The sequence below is a fragment of the Myotis myotis genome, unplaced genomic scaffold, assembly GCF_014108235.1.
Source record: "Myotis myotis isolate mMyoMyo1 unplaced genomic scaffold, mMyoMyo1.p scaffold_m19_p_6, whole genome shotgun sequence".
In the NCBI taxonomy this organism is placed as follows: Eukaryota; Metazoa; Chordata; class Mammalia; order Chiroptera; family Vespertilionidae; genus Myotis; species Myotis myotis.
The window spans coordinates 14,665,001-14,686,606 of NW_023416368.1; the positions used below are offsets into that span (position 1 = coordinate 14,665,001).

The following is a 21,606-nucleotide window of genomic DNA, read 5'->3' on the forward strand; positions in this document are numbered from 1 at the left end:
ATCGCAGTTTACAGGAAACAGGAAACTAGTGTGAAAGGAAAGGAGAGGACTGTGTCTTTTTGTGTTTTAAAATACGGAGTGTGCAGCTCTGAATCTTGAATCACGCCCAGAGGATGAGCTGTCGGTGCTGCAGTCGTGACCCCGGTTGAGCCTGAATGGCAGAAGTAGCAGTTTTTATTTCCACTGTCTGGCTCCTTAAGTTGAAAGATGGCCCTTCTATTCAGAGTGGACTCTGTATCTTTGCCGATTTGGAGATGCTGAAAAACTACGGGACTGTTAGTAGTTTATGTGGAAATCAGGTACATACAAAGTTAGCTACCAATGAGTAGGAGTGGGGAGGACCAGCTATATTTAAAACATGTGCCAATGCTTATGTAAGAAGTGAATTCTCCTCCCGGGTGTTTTTGGCAGAGTTTACTTATGGTTTTAGGCTCTAGTTTTATCCTTTTGCATTTTTTAGAGCTTATCATACTAACATATGGACAGCTAGAAAATCTGTCATTTTTAAGATTGGTTTTAGCTTGATGGTAGAATATTTTTTAATTGAATGGGACAAAGGAGATTAATGATGAGTGATAGTTTTTTTTTCTTCTTTTGATGGAAAAAGATGTAGAAACTTTCAGCCTTAAATTATCCTGAGTATTGTACTGAGTAATTTTAAATTGGGTTATTATAGTATTCTTATTTTTGCTCTGTTTTTTTAAAAGGGAGGTTTATCCAGATGTGAATACTATTCATTTTTTTTTTTTTTGGTAACATCAGATTATTTTCCATTTCTATTATTTACCACAATTCTTCAACTGAGATGAGCTATGACTTTAAAATTTTATGTTTATCATATTGTTCATGATAATTTGTTTGATTTCTTTATAATTAAAACCAATGCACTGTTTTCAGGAAAGTGTAGAATGAGGCTCCCTGTGTTTCCTAACCCACAAATATGAATGGTGAACCATGCAGCGTTATACTTGTACAGACATTACTGTGTTTGTAAGTAGTGATTACTGCTTCCAAGCCTGGGAAAGTCATTTAATGAAATCGTTGTGGTCCTGTTTTTGGTTAACATTTGTTGAACCTTTTTTCCCCATTATTGGACAGAGAGGTTTTTTGTTGTTTTTTTTGAATTGTTTGTTTGAAGCTATTTTACTGGGTAAAGCATCTTTAAATTTTAGTCACATTTAGTTTATGTTACTTGCTGAGACAGTGTGTTGGAGTATTACTTTTTCAATTCTTTTCATAGTTCAAGGAGGAAATTTTAAAATCTTTCATTGAAAGTAAAATGTATGTAACTGAACTGGGCTGGAAGTAGCTTATATGTTTGGCTTTAGGAGTCTCGAGCCATTCAATTTTCTTTGCCTTTAGTTTTCCTCCTTATTTTTGAGAATTATTTGGTCTTGTTTTGGTTTTAAGAGAATTTTGAGGCACTCTGACTTAGTATATGCTCATTACATCTATCCGACAAGTCTAAGGAAAAAGATAAATTAGACTTGAACCAAACATCATAAAGGTATAATAATCTCTTTACTCTAGGAGAGAAGGTCTATTTTTACTGCATGCTTGTAATCACTGATTTGGCAGTTGTGAGTGATTTCAGGTATCTGCAAATCAAATAAATATTTCAACATTTTGTTTAGGTGTTGATTTAGGTTATGGTGCTATAGTGTAGTGTATGGTATTTATTTGTGCAGATCACCACTCTTATCATATGGCATTTCTACATTAGAAAAATTAGAAATTATTAATATTTAGAGAAAATGTTTTTTTTCCTTCCATATCTTTTGTGGGTAACATTTTAGATTTGACTTTTCATGTATTAACTTTGTTTCCTCCACATCCCTACACATAGCATTCACATACAGAAATAAATGAAAAGTTTAATAAGCAATAGATTTGTTATTAAATGGACATATTTCATTCTATCCAAGGTCCTTCTTAATTTAGACTCTTGAGTTTACTATATATAGAGTTTGGGGCGCTGCCTTGAATATTCTTCTGTACTGACAGCTTTAGGGATCCATGATTTCCTTTTTATTCTTGTTCTGTTTGTGAGACAGGAGTAGAGGTAAATAAAGGGAACGTGTACCATTGTGCTAATAGTCTTTTGTAATAGAGATGATTCTTTGTCAGAATTAGGGAATTTTCCCCCACCAAACAGTTCAGATCTTGATTTCTAATGCAGGACTGGTTATTTGTTTCAAGTTTTTTCTCTACCCCTTAAGAGCTACAGTGAAGGATGAAAGTGGGTGCATTTAAAAATAACATTAGAAAGAGGAAGGCTCCAAATCAGATGAAGTAAATATGGACCACAAATATTAACTCAGTAAATATTTTCTTTTATATTGTTGTTGCTTAAAAAAGGAGTAGTGATTTATATTGGATTTTAGAATATGGAAAAACAGCTAAACTCCCAAGAGCACATTGAGTTATCAGTTTAACCACCAGAATGAACTGTTATTTCCTGTGTGTTTGTGTGTGTGTGCGTGTGTGTATTTTTTTTTTTTGAAATCCTCACCTGAGGATAGGCTTACATTGATTTTAGAGAGAGAGAGCGAGAGTAACATTGATGGGTTGCCTCCTGCCCAACCATGGCAGATCTCTCAGGATGTGCCCTGACTGGGAATCAAACCCAAGACCCTTTGGGTCCTTGGGACCACGCTCCAACCAACTGAGCCACACTGGCAGGGTTCCTGTATATATTCTTAAGTAGATGGCACAAGCACATTATACTTTTTACCAAGAATTGTTCTTTTTTTAAGTGCATCTCCTCACCTTCCAAATAACACAAGTATAGTCTAAAACATTTCACAAACAGGAAAAGGTAGAAAGAAGAGAATAAAAATTACCCCAGCCCCACTGTTGAAAGGATGTTAATGTGAATATTTTGGTATATTTCTTCCCAGGCTTTTTTTTTTTCTTGCTTAAATATAAGCTTTGAGAAACTTAGGATCCTGAATGGTGTTATTTGCAATAAACGTTGATTTGAGATTTTATTTTTCAGTGCTTTTTTCCCCTTAGGCCCACCTATTTGATTTGAATTCTCTCACAATATTATTTTTTCTTAGTAGGAAAATTATTAAAGTAGTCTTGTTCATTTAAAGTAATCAGAATTTCAGTATTTATAAAAATGTTAATTATGCATTATTGATAGGATATATGTATATATAACAGTGATGGTGAACCTTTTGAGCTCGGCGTGTCAGCATTTTGAAAAACCCTAACTTAACTCTGGTGCCGTGTCACATATAGAAATTTTTTGATCTTTGCAACTATAGTAAAACAAAGACTTATATTTTTGATATTTATTTTATATATTTAAATGACATTTAACAAAGAAAAATCAACCAAAAAAATGAGTTTGCGTGTCACCTCTGACACGCGTGTCATAGGTTCGCCATCACTGATATATAACATGTGGGCAATAGGAATGGTATGTGACTAGCCAACAATCAATAAAATTATCAGTTTTTCCATGCTTGAAAAACTTATAATAACAGTGTGCCAAGTTGAGCTGCCCCCCCTTTTAAAACAAAGCAACACAAAAAACAACTATCTGAGCTTGGAAGCAATGAAAATTAGAGGGTAAAATGGAAATACTGACAAATATTTAACTATAGCATAGCAATCTGTCACTATAATTTTCTTCAGAAATAAATGTTTTCCTTTGCCTGAAATCACTGCCAAAGCTAGACACGTGTTTAGCTTTCTCAGCAAAATTCTTAAAAGGATATTGTCAGAGCCAACAATTCAGAATTATCTTAAAATTGTCCTTTACCCACCTTTGTTTGTCCTGTTCTCTTTCTTATAATTCCTTGGATTAATTTGCAGCTCAGTTATATAAAGCAGTATTCCACTGAATTGTCCTTTTAAATAGATTTGTCCAGGAGATCCTTAATTTCCTTCTTTTTTCCCCCTTCACCCTACTACTCATCACAATTCAGTCAAGTCAGGGGCTGCAGACTCACACGGTGCCTGACTTTTTTCATGTGCCAGCATGTCTGTGTATCATAGGAAGAATCTAAATTATTTTCCTACCTTGAAGGCAAATGATGGAAATTTCAGATTAAGAGTTTAATAATTCAGGGATAAGTATTCCGAACAATGGTTCCTTTACAAGTACATATCACCAGTTCTCTGGATTTTATCTATAGCATGTAAATTCAGTACTTCTGTTTTGATTGTAAGTGATAAGGAAAAGGATAGACTATGAGATGCTGCAAACTATATAATTATCAAATTTTTATTTAATTGCTTAGGTTTTTAACATTTATTAATATTTAATGTTTTCCCTCATTTAAGAGCTATATACATCTCAAGTAATTACATAGGAGTGAATTTTTCATTGCAAATTAATTGGACAAAAGCTGCAATATTCTTTTAGGGTATTTTGTTGCTAAGTGCCTAGATTTGGAATTAGGAGCTTTTTAAAAATAAATTTGGAGGCCTGATGAACATTTCATCAGAATCTTAATGTGGCTAGGAAGTTTCATACATTCCAATATAGTGAAAATCGGTTAGAGTCACAAGAAGATATCTAAAAGCTATTTGAGGTGACTTGTTTTGATATAATGTGTCTCTTGAATTTTAGGTCTGCTCCAAGAAAAAACATGGCTGCAAAGGAGAAAATGGAGGCAGTGTTAAATGTGGCCCTGAGGGTGCCAAGCATCATGCTGTTGGATGTCCTGTACAGATGGGATGTCAGCTCCTTCTTCCAGCAGATCCAAAGAAGTAGCCTCAATAACAACCCTCTTTTCCAATATAAGTATTTGGCTCTTAATATGCATTATGTAGGTAAGTATCTGCATCACCTTTTGTCATCTTTTAGTGAGCCATGATAAACGTTTATGAATCTTGTTTATAGTCTGACTATTGCATATGTATTATTAGGGGTAGAGGAAAACAGTTGCATTTATTTTACTGGATGAAAGTAGAAGGCAGAAGAAAACATTTTAGATTTTAATATGATAAAATATAAATAATGAAGAATACTTTTCTAGACATTTAGCTTGTTTTAATTTGTGATTATTTGTGGTTTTGGTAGTAATTCAGAAAGTAAGCTTCTTAAAATGCATTATTCTTTCTTGTTCCAAAAGATTAATATCAGTTGAAAATTAAAGCCTTCATTTCAGTTAAATGAAAGGTGGGAAATGATATAATAATATTTTCTTTTAAAATACTCCTTGAAATATAATTGATATGATTTAGAGTTAGTTATGAAAGTTATGTTGAGGGGGTTGAAGAAATTAAAGTCAAGAAATACTTTCAGGAAACATAAAATTCATCTACATTAAAGGTCATGAGTCTCAATTTTTTGGTTAATTTTTAGTTTACATGAAATGATAGCAACAATATATTTTATTTAACATTGGTATTGCATAACTCAATACATGGTTTGAATGATGTACTATAGTAGTTTTATTAATATTTTTTATTAGAATTGCCCATCAACAAGTTTATCTTTTATAAAATTGTGAAGGATTGTCCTTTCTCTGTGAGATTTATTTTTATCTATTGAAAGACTTCTTGGGTTCCAAAGCCTAGCCCTGAGAACCCCTTCAAGCTCTAAGAGACCAAGTAAGTCATTGTGGGAAGAAATAAGATCTAGCAGAAAAGACAGTGTGTACTGGAATCAGAACATCTGAATACAATAAACTGTCTCTCTCAGGTAGCACTACATTGGGAAAGTCTGTGACATGAGAAGATTCTTTTATGCTGTAAAATATTATAATTCTCAGCCCTTTATTAAAGGCTTTGTATGTTAGCCAATTTATAGAAAATAATTCCAGTCTGTTTTAGTAGAACAATTGAGTACTTGGCTTAGATGTTTAGCTTAATCAGCAAATAATTTACAGGGTGGTTTAAAAAAATGTGCTTATCATGTATATTATTTCTTAATAGATTTAAACATTTATTATAAAAATAGCCACCTAGTAACCAGAAACATTAATTTTAGAAATTGAATGTGTTCTAGTACAGTTGCCATTCATGACCACTGACATAACTTTGTGAATGTAACTCAGCCTTCTTAAATACACTTAGTATATGCTATGGTAGAGTAAGCTCAGTGATTACATAGTAGATCATTTCAGCTTGAATAGTTTTTTGGTTGTAGAAACCTCTGTGTCAAAGTATTATGTAGTGCTTATGTAATGTTCTTGATTATAGAAATTTTCTCCTTAAACACACTGTAATGTATTTATGTTCAAAAATCAACGAGCATAAAAAGTATACAGTGAAAAGTATCGCCCCCTATATCTGTTCCTCATTCATTAAGTTCTCACTCTGAGCCCGAACAAGCAGCTATTTTTTAAAAAAAATATATATTTTACTGATTTTTTACAGAGAGGAAGGGAGAGGGATAGAGAGTTAGAAACATCGATGAGAGAGAAACATTGATCAGCTGCCTCCTGCACACCCCCTACTGGGGATGTGCCTGCAACCAAGGTACATGCCCTTGACCGGAATCGAACCTGGATCCTTCAGTCCGAAGGTCGATGCTCTATCCACTGAGCCAAACCGGTTAGGGCACAAGCAGCTATTTTTATTTCTTTGTGTATAATCCTAGAGATATTTTTGTGTGTGTGTGTGTGTGTGTGTGTGTGTGTGTGTGTGTATGTATAAAAATGTGTTGATATGTAAGTGTAAATATAAAAATTTAAGTGTATGTATTTCCCTTTTTTTGTACTGATAGTATATTGCACACTGTTCTGAACCTTTTGTTTGTTTTAACTTTAATGATAAATCAGAACCATAACTACTGCTTTTAGATATTCATGAGATAAACTTTGTATTCTGTTCTGCCAAATCAAAAGATTCTGAGATAATGTTGAGTTCTCACTCTCGCCCCAGTCGAATAACTGTTTCATACTAGCACAGTGTCCTTATATGGCTATACCATAATCTATTGAACTAACTGCTCTATTAGTGGATATTTTAGGTAGATCCTGTCTTCTATTCCATTAAGTATTGTACTAAATAATTTGGTATAACCATAATTTCATCGGGTACAAATATGTTGTTGGGATAAATTACTAGAAGTGAAATTGCTGGATTAAAGAGAGCATACGTTTATCTCCCGTATGCACTCACCAAATTATGTTTGTAATATTGAGCGATAGCACTCTCCATAGGGTTTTACTATTTTGTACCTCCAGGAGCAATGGTTGAGAGTTCCTGCAGTCCTACATCCTTTTCAAAACATTGTTATCAAACTTTCATATTTAGCTATTTCAGTATGTGAAAAATGGATGTTTTTAAATGTAGTTTTAATTTTTCTCTTATTATGAGTGAGATTTAATATATTTACATTTAAGAAAAAAGTGTTATTTCCTCTTGGGAGAGTTGTCAGTTAATGTCCTTTGCCTACTATGATATTGTTAGCCTTTTTTTTTTTTTTTTTTTTTAACAATTTGTGGGAGATATTTACCCTTTGAAATTATTTTTCCCAGTTTCAGTTCTCTTAATTATGCTTGATATTTTTTGACATGCAGAATTTGTTTTTAGTGTGATTGAATTTATTGTTTCTTCTTTTGTAACTTTACAATTTTGAATCAATTAGAAAAGCTTTTCCGAGTTTATATGCATGCATAGTGTGTTACAGATAACTGTCTGGTAGTCTCCATGTATTTATTAAACAGTTTTCCTGATTATTATATAGTAAATTATATATACTTACATAGCATACTAATATACTGTATTATCAAATACATTTTATTCTGTTTCTGAACTTTTTTCCTGTCTTTTTTTTTTTCTTTTTAAGCCTCATTCAAGGATATGTTTATTGATTTTAGAAAAAGAGAGGAAAGGATAAAGTGAGAGAGAGAGAAGAAAGAGAGAAGAGAGAAGGGAGGGAGGGAGGGAGGGAGGGAGGGAGGGAGGGAGGAAGGAACATTCATCAGTTGTCTCTTGTATGCACTGACCGGGAATCAGACCCGAAACCTTTTGGTGTATGGGACGAAGCTCCAACCGACTGAGCCTCTCCTTTTAGTTTGTCTATCTCATTATTGAGGGTTTAGACTATATTTCATTGTCTGATAGAGTTAGCCCCTTCATTGCTTTTTATTTCTCCCTCTGAGTTTTTCTGTTGTTAGTTTTCTATATGAACTTTAGAATTATCTAGTCTTAGTTCAAAAGTTTTATTCATACTACTCTCATTTTTGCAAAAGTATTCATAATCTCTCAAAAATCTTGTGCAGTATGTTGTTATCACAGAGCTATTTTTCCACTGGAATTTGAAAATGGGGGTGTTTGTTCTTTTTTTGGTTTGTTTTTTTGTTTTGTTTGTTTTCTTGCCTAACCTAATGGGTCTCTAAAGGATTTGAGAACCATTAGTTCAGTGTAAACTTCTTATTGTCATATACAAGGCTTTATATTGAGGCTTTTGCCACCAGTTCTGTCAGCACTATCCCCCAATACTCTCCCAATGTTCTTTCTATTAACACCGAACTTTAATCTAGCTTACAGAATTGACTGTTTCCTGAAAACACTCTTTGTGATTTTATCGTTTTCATTCCGGCTATTCTCTTTTCCTAGAATATTTTTCCTTTCTTTCGCCTGGTAGAAAGATTTATTCACCCTTTGAGGTCCAGATCAAACTTAATCAGTTAATCAACCATAGCCCTTCTAATGTTTGCTTATTACAGCAACAATATTGTATCATACCTTTGTCCAGGTTTATATTTCACTAGACTTATTATTTTATTCTCCTTTGGATCTTCCATGTCTAGGAATACATATGGGTCATACTTTACATGTAATAATGTTGGTGGAGTGACTGGATAATTGAAAGAATGAATTAAATGAATATATTCAATCTAGAGGATTTGGCAGCTGATTTTATGAGATGCGCAGGGGAAGAGAAAGATAATATATGGAAAGGAAAAGGATAGTTCATTAAAAGAATTTAAGGAGAAGTTTTATGCCATAGACTGATAAGAAAAATTCTTCAGCCACAAACACTAAAAATGCTTGTTAAATATCATAAATATCCTTTAAAATAACTCTAAAGTCCTTTGAGATAATGATTAACAAGATAAATTCGGGCTATTATTTTCAGAAATGAAAAGCGAATGGAAATACTTGTCTTTGGCTTCTGCTGGATTATTCTAGGGTGCATGTGAAATCTGAATTCTGCCTCTTTAGTCCCTTAGCACACCTCACCTGTTTTCCTTGCTTTAAGCACGGTGGTTGAGTCAGCCTGAGAGAAGCATTAGGTGCAGGAAGGGATATTTGTGCCCTAATAAAGACTCATTAATAAGTGGAAAATAGTGACAGGAGAGTAAATTAACCAGGTTTTGCAAGACCTAGAATATCAGACTGAGAAGTTTAGAACTTTAAAGTTTTAGAACAAGAGAGTTGCTTAGATGAAAGTGATGGTTTTGAGAATATTACCCTGATAATGAAATATAGGATATATGAAGATGAAAGGAGACTGAAAGAAGAATAGTAATTCATATACTTATATATTACAGAGTGAATTAGGATGGATGCATAGGGACTGGAAAGGAAGGATAACATGTGACAGACTTATTGAGAAAGACTCAGCAGGACTTGGTAACAGGAGAAAAGATGACTCAGATTTGAGTCAGCGTGAATGGGATTTAGGAGAGGGAAAGAGGGTGAGCTAGCTTGTTGAGGAAGGAGGCAGGAGCTCAGTTTGTACTTGTTGTATATGAGAACATCTTACTGGAATATGACCAGCCATCATGTGCTATGAGATGTCTACTTAGAATAAGAAATGATTAAGCTTTGGAGGAGGGGGGTAAAGAGGGAGAAAATGGAAGATATCTGTAATACTATCAACAATAAAAAATACATTTAAAAAAGAAATGATTAAGTTTTTTACTTAGAAAAGAAAGGATTAAGGTTTTCTTGCTTATATAATAGGTTCCGAGTAACTATTGATACCATACATCTAGAATAGTATATTTGAAGCAACAAAATTGATTATTGGAGCTACATGTTTTATACAGAGAAAAGCAGTTGTTCAGAGACTAAATTTTCTATGTTCATTTGAGAGGGTGAAAAGAAAGTGGAGGGGAGGATTTAGAGGGAGGGTAAAAGGAAATTCATGTCACAGAGTCAATAACAATTTTGAGAGTAGTTACCTTAGATGCTGGGACAAAGATACACAGGTTTTCTTCTTTAGAGTGGAAGCGGGGTTTGGTAGAGGATGTGTAGATTGTTGAATATAAAGAGGAAATAATAGATGGTTAGAAAATAGAGACAGTTGCTCGGCTGGTGTGGCTCAGTGGTTTAGCATCAACCCATGAACCTACAGGTCCCCAGTTGGAATCCAGGTCAGGGCATATGCCCAGTTTGTGGGCTCGATCCCCAGTAGGGGGCGTGTAGGAGGCAGCTGACCATGTTTCTCTCTCATCAATGTTTCTATCTCCCTTCTGCTTTCTCTAAAATTAATTTAAAAACATTAAAAAAAAGAGAAAATAGAGACACTGATACACATAGTTTATAACATTTGTCAGTGGAATGAGAAAAATAGGCAATAGAAAAAGGAGAAATTAGTGTGAAGAGAAATTTTCCTCAGGACTTGGGAAAGAGCCCTGCACATTGTTTGAAAAGAGAGGTAAGGACTGATATCAGGGGAATGATTGGAGATGAAGAAGGTAGAGGTCTTTAGGAGTTGGAAAAATAAGACCTTACGTGGAATGGAAGGGGAAGCCTTCAAGGGACAGGAAGGTGCCCAGTTCTTCCTCTATAGAATCAGTGAGTGGATGTCGGGAAGGGTAGATGATGAGAGGAGTCTGCTGTGCCTTTGTGTGATGTGTCCAGTTATAAAGTACAAACATCTACAAAAGAAGTGAAAAATGCTTTACATCTTCAACAAAAAAATCTGTAGTGATTTTACTGTGCTGAACTTACTTTGGTAGTGAAGTAAAAAAAAACCTTAAGTTGTTGAAACCTAATTGGAAAGAAATTCAATCTGTCTTTATTGGTGTAATTAATTGGGAGACTAAATTAGAACTGTACTTTATTTATATTTCTCCTAATTTTTACTACAGGTTATATCTTAAGTGTTGTGCTACTAACCTTGCCCAGGCAATACCTGGTTCAGCTTTACCTATATTTTTTGACTGCCCTTCTCCTCTATGCTGGACATCAAATCTCCAGGTAAGAATGTGACCCCATTTTTGAAATGAATGACTGAATTTCAAGTTTTTCTTTACCAAAAAATTATTTTCATGAACATAGTTAAGAAGCTGAGGCTTTGGTAGGTATCCAAAACCATTTTTTTTAATATTTGTTTTCTAAATAAATATTAGCATACAGGATTAATAGCTGGGGTTATGTCTCAAATTTTATTTTTGCTTTTAAAAACAATCCTATATAATAAAAGGCTAATATGCAAATTGACCAAATGGCAGAATGACTGGTCGCCATGATGCACACTGACCACCGGGGGGCAGATGCTCAATGCAGGAGCTGCCCCCTGGTGGTCAGTGCGCTCCCATGGGGGAGCGCTGCTCAGCCAGAAAAGCTGGGCTCACGGCTGCTGCGCTCTCCTGCCTCCGCAGCAGCGCTAGGGACCCCTCGGTGGATGTCCAACTGCCAGCTTAGGCCCACTCCACAGAGGCTGGGCTGAGGGATATCCCCCCCCCCCCCCCCCCCCCCCCGCTTCACAAATATCGTGCACCGGGCCTCTAGTCTTATATAAAATGGGCCTTAAGCTTATGTTTACAGTGATACCCATGAGCTTTTCTGTATTATCTGAGGAAAGAATTTCCAAAGACAGGCTATAGGACCACTTTAACAGTTACAGACTTCATTACTTTTATTATTTTAGGAAGTCAGTTTATGTTGCATGAGAATCAGTATAAGATGCAACCATGTACATAGTGGATGATTGATATAAATTATTTGATGGGGTTAATTGTATAGTTCAGAACTCTACCTCTTTAGCAAGAGTGTCTGTTTGCCTAGGTCTACTAGCCCTAAAACTTAAGACCAATAAATATGAGTGTCCTACTTTGCAACAGAATGGTGAAATACAGGTGAACCAAAATCCACACAGTAAATGTAATAGGGTAGAATATATTTTGGAGTATTATTTTTCTGTTTTGATTGAAATGTATAAAATATACTTTCTAGTCTAAGAAGAGTGACAGCTACTTTGCATATATAACAAGATATAATTGTCTAGAGGTCTGAAACATTTTGATGTAGGCTTGAAATTTAATGTTGGAAATAGCATTTTTATATGACTAGAATCGAATGGTTGACTTAATGGTACTATGTTATTTTATAATCCCCCCCGATTATAAAATATCATAGTACTGCTCACTTTGGACAAGTTTTGAGAAACAGAACATTTAAAGACAGTAATAATCACCTGAAATTATGCCACCCAGAGATAGACCTGTTAAAATTCTGGTATGTCCTTCCATTTTTTTAATACCTTTCAGTTTTCACCACTGCATTGGATACGAAAAAGTGAAAATAATTAAAAGTCACTGACTCTTGGCCTTTCTTGTTGAAGCAGGAAAGGTCCTGCTTCATCCTCCTTAATATTTCATCTAGTTAATTCTCAGAGGCTCCAGAGTGTTTCTCAGAAACCAGTCTTCTCACATTCCTCTCCTCTGTTTCTGTCTGATTGATTTCCTCTGCTCCAAAAGGTACCTGGAGGGTGGGGAGTTACTCTTGTCTTGCCCAGGGTATGTCCTCACATGTCAAAGTTGCAAAATCTGGAGCTGCCAGAGTAGTGCTGCATTTCTTGTCATCCTCACAGTGTTTCAAGTCAAGCTGTGTGTTACTCGCAAGTAGAGACAATGACTTTTCTAATTTGGTGTCACACAAGTATGTCCCTGTCTTAGGCTCCATCGTGGGAATAACTTGGGCCTTCTCTTGTAGTGTTGTTTTCTCCATAGGTCCAAGGGCCAGTGCTGACACACACAACATGCTGGCCTTCCCATTCCAATACCTGCCCCCAAACCTGGACACGGTTTCTTCCTATGGCCTTACCCAAACACCGGAATCTCAGCTCACACTCAGAGAGTAAACAGTAGTTGTGTCTGTAGAGTATAATGCAGTACGTCACCCTTTTAGGGTATAAATGAGTGTCCGGGCACTTAAGAGCACCACTTCTTTTGGATAAATGGATAGGTGATTTCATAGGTTCAGATTTCACGGTCCTTATTTACTAATCCGTAACTGTAGTGTCACTTAACAGAAAGATAGGTCTCAGTTTTCCACACTTGTAAAATGGTGATAATATCTTAAGAACTATTGTAAAGTTTATGTAAGATAAAGCACATAAAACTCTTAGCCCAGTTTCTGACATATAATAAGTGCTTAGTGAATTTTACCTGACATTGTTAAGTATTTTTATTAGACAGCATTGTTTTATGAGCATTTTTCTATGTTGTTAGTTCTTAAGAAATGATTTTGAAATGGCAGAATATTTCATACTATACCTAATGATAGCTTTTTATCTTTTAAAAAAAATCTTCACCCAAGGATATGTTTTTCATTGATTCTAGAGAGAGAAAGGAAGAAGGGAGAGGGAGATAGAAAGAAACATCAATGGGTTGCGTCACCCACGTGCCCCATCCGGACCAGGGACCTAAACTGTAACCTAAGTATGTGCCCTGACTGGGAATCGAGCCTATGGCCCTTTGGTGCACAGGACGATGCTCTAACCACTGAGCACACCAGGCAGGGTATGATAGCTTTTAAAAGTTAATAGGACTTTTTCTTTTCTATTTTATTTATTCCAGGACCATTTATAGAGTACCATATGATTTCACTAATGGAATTTAACGAACAAATTGAGCTATGAAACAAAATAGAGATAGACTCATAGATAGAAAAACAGGCAGACAGCACTGGTTGGGGGAATATTGGTGGGGGTGGAGGGATTGAACAAGAAAGTTAATAGGATTTTGATGATTAATCAGAGGAATCTCAAAGTTGAAGGTAGAGCTATTAAAATTATTGCTTTGCCCTGGCTGGCATGGCTCAGTGATTGAGCATTGACCTATGAACCAGGAGGTCACGGTTTGATCCCAGTCAGGGCATATGTCGGGTGTGCAGGAGGCAGCTAATCAATGATTCTCTCTCATCATTGATGTTTCTATTTCTCCCTTCCTCTCTGAATCAATAAAAATATATATTAAAAAAATTACTGCTTTGCTAGTTATAATTCTAGGTAAAAAAAGAAAACAATGAACCTGCCCTTTCTCTCATGGTTTTTCAGTTTTCATGTGGTTTGTGGTATAGTGATACTGAAATCATGTAGCTCTATTTTTATCTATGGCATTGCCATCCTGACCTTTTTAGAGAGGTCACAATTCTGTTATGTAAAGATAAAAGGGTCAGCTGTAAGAAAAGCCTTTTTCTAATTATTTTTGTGGCAATTTCAACTTTTTAGTTTTAGTTTCTGAAGTAATGCTTTTTTCTGATCTTTAAAGTTTGGTTTCATTATTAGAAAATTTAAACTTACTTTAAACAATAAAAGAATTGTAATAGAATTTTACAGTATACAAAAATATTTCCTGTTCTTGATTTCATTTTGATCCTTATTATAATTCGTTGAGATTTACACATAAAAAAAACTGAAGGGACGATTCAGACTTTAACTTGACTTCAGGTTTTCAGATTCTTAGTTCTCTTAGGGAGACAGGATGGTTGGTAGAAAGAAATTAGTTTTAGAATCAGACTGGGTGTGAAATAGTCTTACTACTGAATGAAAACTATGTTACCTTGGCAAGTTGCTTCTTTGAAACTAAAGTAAGACTCATCCATCTTACAAAGTTAGTTTGGATATTAACATATTTCAAAATATGACATATTTTAGTATTTATCCTCAGTATAATTTACCCTACATGATGCTATCTCACAAAAGATTTGCGAAGATGTGTTATTCTTATTCATAATGTATCATATGTATAAATCATTAAGGCTGAAGTTTTTAGTTTGTTTAAAAAACGGGTTCAGATTTCATGTGGCAGTTTTATAACCAAGTGTCCTTAAAAAAATAACAGCTTTATTGAAATGTAATTCACATACCTATTTAAAGTAGACGGTTTCATGGATTTTAGAACATTCACAGAATTGCAAACCATTACCACAATTGATTTTAGAACATTTTCATCACTACAGAAAGAAACCCTGTACCCAGCAGTCACTTCCCATTCTCTTCCCCATAACCCCCTCGTCCTGCCAGCACTAGGGCAACTGTGTGAAGTCTGTTTTCTGTCTCTTTGGATTGGCCAATTCTAGATGTTTCATATGCATTGAATTGTACAGTATGTGGTTCTTTGTGCCTGGGTTTTTGCACTTAGCATATTTTCAAGGTTCATCCATAGTGTAGCATGTATCACTTTATTTTGCTGTCCAAATCATATTCTATTTTATGAATAGGCCACAATTTGTTTGTCCACTCATTCATTGATGGATATTTGGCTATTATGACTAATGCTGTAAACATTTGTGGTGTTTGTGTGGACATACTTTTTTTCCTTGGAGTGGAATTTGTAGATCATATGATAATTTAACTTTTTGAGGCACTGTCAGACTATTTCTGAAGTGGCTGCACTATTTTATGTTTCCACCAGCAGTGCATGAGGGTTTCAATTTCTCATATCTTTGCCAACACTTGTTGATATGTCTGTCTTTTTTAGTATAGACATCATAGTTAGTATGAGGATTCCAATTTCTCCATATCATTGCCAACACTTGTTGGTGGCTGTTTTTTTTTTAGTATAGACATCGAAGTTAATATGAAGTGATATTTCATTGGGGTTTTGATTTGCATTTTCTTGATGTCCAATGAGGTTTAGCTCTTTTTATGTGAATCTTCTTTGGAAAAATGTTTATTGATATCCTTTTGTCCATTATTGAATGGGATTATCTTTTTAAAAATTGAGTTTTAGGATATTTTCCCATGTCCTAGGTACAAGTTCCTTATTCATTCTATGATTTATAAATATTTCCACCATTACTCCAGTCTACTTATATCAAGGTAGAGTATAATATAGTCCTGAGAAGAAGAGTCACACTACTTGGATAATTTAAATAATTAATTTGGTACTTCAAAAACTGGTTATACATAAAGACATTTGCAAATATTAATTTCTTAAATTGAAAATTTCATAAACTCTTGAAAAACTGGATCTCTGTTTTCCCTAAATACATGTATCACATAATGAAGCTGATTATCCTTAAATGAATAAAAAAATCTGTTTAGAATATGTCTGTGGAATGGATATGGCTTATAGTTCTGAAAATTTAAACTAGGAGATCCAGGGGCTCAGGTGGTATAGTATGAACATTTAATATTAATATTCTAATTTAACTCATTAGAATTTGATAAAATTCTTAGAATCACTAAACTATACTCTTAATTTTGAGTGATGTATGGAATGTATTTTCAAGTAACAATCCTACTGTAATATTGAGACTATCCAGAGATAAAAGGGAAAAAGAAAACTTTAGTTGACATCACCATTCAGTGTGCTCATGGTTCAGATCCACAGTTCTTTGTTTTTTCCTAAAATTTTTAAATTCTAGTTTTCTTAAAATTTATTGCTTAATTGCTAGATTTTGGAAAAAAAAACATACCAGTTTTCATGTATGGCCTGAATTAAGAGGCTGTGCTTTTAAAAGATGAAAGTATACTTTTATCATACTGGTCTGTCTTGGGTATATAAGTATGGTTTCAAATGTAAAAATTTCCCAAGAGTTACCTGTGTAAAATACAGGTAACCAGCTAGCTCTCCATCTTATGAAAGCTTATATAATTCTAAGCTGTAGATGAGGGTTTCTCTATTTGGGGGCCATTAACATTTTGAGCTGGGCCATTCTTTGCTGTGGGTGGCAGTTCTGTGGTTTTCATAGAGTGATAGAGGAGAATTGAAGCTTAGGATTGTTCCCCAAACTGCTTCTATTCTTAACAAAGTCATTTGAGTTTTTAAATTTGATTTTGGGCAATACTCTCCTTGCTGATTATGTAAGGATCATTTCTTGTTTGGCTGTGGTATGCTAAAGGAATTCAACATGATTGCCTAATAGGAAGTAATTTCATGGAAAAAGTAAATACAGCCATATGAGTTTGTTCAGAAATACCTGCCACATTCAGATTGTTTTGAAACACAGTGAATAAAGCATTCATCAATTGAAGAAAAGAGGAAGGATATTTAAACAAATTTCCCCACTTTGATGTCATAAAACTTAACCACTTTCTAGTGTTACCATTTAACTTACTGATTAATAAATTAAATTATCCCCTTCTGTGCTTCCCGCCTATGCCCTAAGAGTTGTTTTCTCAGAGTATAAAGGCTTCTTGGCTACTACTTAAATCGTGTTGTTTCTTAGTAATCACGTGTTAAATGAATTAAATTTAAAAAGGGATATTAGATTTGGTTTAAGATTTGTTTCAAAATAAATGTATAGACTACTTAAATTCCCTAGAGAGTTGAAAGTGGCATTTTTAAAGGGTTATCCTCTTATGGGACAGTTTCCTAACTAGTTTGAGGATTTACCTGTGATTAATTGAGTATAACTGGGGACAAAACTTTGGGGAAAATAAGACAGGGTGGATGGAGGAAGAGAACCAAAAGAGGAAATAGTTAATGTAATATTGCTGGATATTATTAAGTAGTAGGGTAAAGAAATGATGCCTCAGCTGGCTTTTTACTGGGTGTAAATTATTTAATAAAGTAATGGGAAGAAAAGAAAACACAGTGGAGTTTCGCTTGTCGTCTCTGCATAGTAAACGCCCGTTTCTGTGAATTCTGTTTCAGTGCTTGGAAGAAGGAGATGAAGGCCATTCCCATATAAGTCATTATACCTAATTTTTTCCTTAGAAGTGGAAAGAGGAGTTATTAAGAGGAGAATATGCTTTTTATAAGAATTCTGTGCTTTAGCTGCTTCTGTCTACCATCTGCACTTTGGATGTATCTAATCCATTCTTACCATTTTACTTTTATAGGGACTATGTTCGAAGTGAACTGGAGTCTGCCTATGAAGGACCAATGTATTTAGAACCTCTCTCCATGAATCGATTTACCACAGCCTTAATAGGTAAGTGCTATAAAAGAATTAAAAGTGTAGGTAGGAACCAACCAGTTTTGCTATCTTATAATTACTACAAAAAAATTACTACCAGAAACAAACAAACAAAACTCAGGGACTCTTTCAAACTATAGCCATTGGTAAATGTTCTCTTTTCTTAGTCTCTTCTCCCCTTGCATCAGTGCTTTTTATTTTATGTGTTTATAATCATACATTGCCTATAGTTGTTTGTGCTTTTTAGTGGTATTTTGAGTATTTGGGAAGATTAATAAAGCTAATTATGACTTTGTAAGATTAAAATGAAATGTATAATGTGTTAAAAGTTATTTATTACTGTTGAAAGCCATCACCTTATAGCCAAAAATAAATTGCCAGAAACTTTAAGAACTTGAGACATGATTGAAATAATTCAGGTAACAAAATGTAAAAGTAGAAGTGTTGGCTAAGGCCCCAAAACAATATAGATACAGTGTAAAGTGAGGAACCAGAGTTGCATAAAAAGAAGTGAGAGAAAACCTGCTTGTGGCTCTTAACCTCACCCATGCAAGTGTTAAAAGGTCCACTGTTGGAGATTGAAGGAGGGTTTCTTTTTTTAACTATTATTATTAATATATTTGTATTGAATTGTGAGAGGAAGGGAGAGGGAGAGAGAGAGAGAAACATCAAGGATCAGAGAGAATCATTGATTGGCTGTCTCCTGCACACCCCCTACAGGGATCGAGCCTGCAACCCTGGCATGTGCCCTTGACTAGAACTGAACCCAGGACCCTTCAGTCCGCAGGTCAATGCTCTATCCCCTGAGCCAAACTGGCTAGGGCAAGCAGGCTAATTTTTAAGTTGATAATTTTGTATGGCCCCAGAGTGATGTTATAAATATTCAAATGGCCCTTGGCAGTAAAAAGGTTCCCCACCCCTGATTTAGAGTGTCACATGTCTTCAGTGGCTTGGGGGAAAGGGGGGTGTGATACTATGGACTAGTGTCTGACCCAAGTCTGCAAAATCTAAAGCTGCGTCATCCAAAACTAGCTGCATGTGGCCACTGAGCACTTGAAATGTGGCTAGTGCACATTCAGATATACAAGTATAAAACACACATCCAGTTTCGAAGACCTTGTACAGAAAGAATGTAAAATGTGTCCTTAATTTTTTAATGTAGATTTGAATATCTGTATATTTGGGATATGTTATCCTATCTAATAAAAGAGTAATATGCAAATTAACCATCACACCGTGATAAATATGGTGGCGCTCACAGCCAGTAAGGAGGGAATATGCAAATTGATGTGACAAAGATGGCAGCGCTGGCTGGAGCCACGGAGCCAGCCAGAGAGCTGGCTGGAAGCCAAGCCTGGCTGGAGAGCGGGGCTAGGAGTGATCAGGCCAGGAGGGGAGGGCAGTTGGAGGTGATCAGGCCAGCGGTGGGGGAAGTTGGGGGTGAGCAGGTCAGCAGGGGTGGCCAGTTGGGGGTGAGTAGGCTGGCGGGGGGGACCAGTTGCGGGGGAGCAGGCCTGCAGGGGGACAGTTGGGGGCAATCAGGCCAGCAAGGGGGGGCAGTTGGAGGTGAGCAGGCCAGCAGGGGGGGTGTCAGTTTGGGCCAAGCAGGCTGGCGGGGGGGGGGGCAGTAGGGGGTGAGCAGGCCAGCAGTGGGGAGCCAGTTGGGGGCAAGCAGGCCGACAAGGGGGGCAGTAGAGGGTGAGCAGGCCGGCAGGAGGGGCAGTAGGCGGCAAGCAGGCTGGCAGTGGGGGCAGTTGGGGGTGAGCAGGCCAGCAGGGGGGTGCAGTTTGGGGCGAGCAGGCTGGCGGGGGGGGCAGTTGGGGGCAATCAGTCCAACAAGGGTGGGCAGTTGAGGGTGAGAAGGCCGGTGGGGGGTCAGTTGGGGGAGAGCAGGCTGGGTGGCAGAGTGGTTAGGGGTGATCAGGCAGGCAGGCAGGTGAGCGGTTAGGAGCCAGCGGTCCCAGATTGCGAGGGGGATGTTCGGCTGCTGGTTTATGCCCTCCCCCCTCCCCCCCCAAGGGGTTCCAGATTGGAGAGGGTGCAGGCTGGGCTGAGGGACACCCTCCCCCCATGCACAAATTTCGTGCACTGGGCCACTAGTGTTAAATAAAATATATTGTTAATTTTGCCTGTTATTTTTAACTTTCTAAAATGAGGCTTAAATTCCCTATAGAGTTGGCACATATGTAAATTAAAAATTACATATATGCCTCATATTATAATTCTAATCTGATATAAAGGCCAACAATGGAGTGGCTGGCTGTTGAGTTTTCTGACTGTGGAGTTAGAATGACTGTGGGGTTCTCTGCATCTCCTAATCTGTTTAGGCAAAGGATGCTAGCTTCCTATGGCCTGGGTGGAGGGGTTTTCTTAGTCCTTCCAGGAGGGCCCTCTAGAAGGATGATAAGTCCCCCAATAGGGATTGAACTTCCAAGATTCCCAGGAGTTGAGGAAAAAACCAAAAAACAGCCAGAAGAAGGTACATAGCAACCCTCAGGGGTACTGCAGATGAGATCCATAGTGACAATCTCAAAAGAACCCAAGTAATTGCCCAGGAGAAAAATCAGTTTTAAATTCCCCCAATTCCAGGGAGCACCAGTACACTTGAGTAAGAATTTCCTACTTCCCTCCCTCTCTTTCCCTACCTTTTTCTATCCTGGGTAAATCAGAAGAGAGGGAGATGGCGCTGGCAAAGAAAGAGGTAGAATCTTGCCATACCTGCTCCATTGTGGACCTTCTTACAAGGCAGGTTTTCTATCTATAGTCTCATAGGCCTGGGCCAGAGTAAAGGGAAAGCCTCAACTTTAAATCAGTTTCCGTTGTAGTTATTATCAGATTGAGACTACAAAAATTAAGATAAAAAAGTTATGGGACTTACTTTAGGGATAGGAGTACACTAATCTTCAGAATGGGTTTTAAAAGACAGTAGGAGACAAAGATAATGTTGCTTTATGAGTATATCCTGAGTTAGTGTATTCAGTAAAGGTAACATTCAAGTGTGAGGATATTTGGTAGGTTAGAAAGCTTATAAATTATTCTCTCTTATTCTGTGATAGCTACAATTTAGTATAAATCTGAAACATTTTCTTAAATTGCTCCTTTCAGTGGTTATAATAGTCAGTATACTCAAATAAGATTCAATTAATTAGAAATAAAACAAAATCCATACACTATTAATAAGTAGCATGTTTTCTTCTGACTTTGATTTTAAAGTAACTCTCTACTTCTTTCCTTCCATTTCATTAATGAGCTTTTAATGAAAAACTAAGTAATTTGAATGTGCTATCATTTATTAGGGTTGCAGATTTCTTGGAGATATTTCTAATAGTGGAATTCAGAAATCTAAAAAGTATGTTGAGATTTTGATTTATTCAATCTTATCAGTGTTAATAAACAACTTCCTGTTCTTTTGGAGCTACTGAAGAGATTTCCAAGAATTGACTCCTTCTTCCATCTAAGTAGGGGAGGAATCTGCTCTTAGAATCATAGCACATGAGTCATGTTCTTCTATGAAAGAAGATAAGTGAAGCCTGTTGTCCAGAGCTGAGCACTGAGTGCTCGTGTAGGCTTGTGGGAATGTTCGGAGCT

At 36.2% G+C, this 21,606-nt stretch overlaps 1 protein-coding gene across 6 annotated transcripts in view; it reads left to right on the plus strand.

The window, feature by feature from the left end:
• RNF145 (ring finger protein 145) overlaps nt 1-21,606 on the plus strand; it is a 58,226-nt gene that overhangs the window by 10,557 nt on the left and 26,063 nt on the right. For 4 of the 6 annotated variants that reach the window (XM_036311833.1, XM_036311834.1, XM_036311835.1 and 1 more), the window contains exons 2-4: nt 4,586-4,788; nt 11,016-11,124; nt 17,942-18,033. In XM_036311833.1, coding sequence (XP_036167726.1) covers nt 4,605-4,788; nt 11,016-11,124; nt 17,942-18,033 — 385 coding nt within the window. In that variant the 5' untranslated portion in view covers nt 4,586-4,604. Of the gene's footprint in view, nt 1-7; nt 300-4,585; nt 4,789-11,015; nt 11,125-17,941; nt 18,034-21,606 lie in introns of those variants that run through there. The other 2 variants (XM_036311832.1, XM_036311836.1) reach the window with 2 other exon arrangements.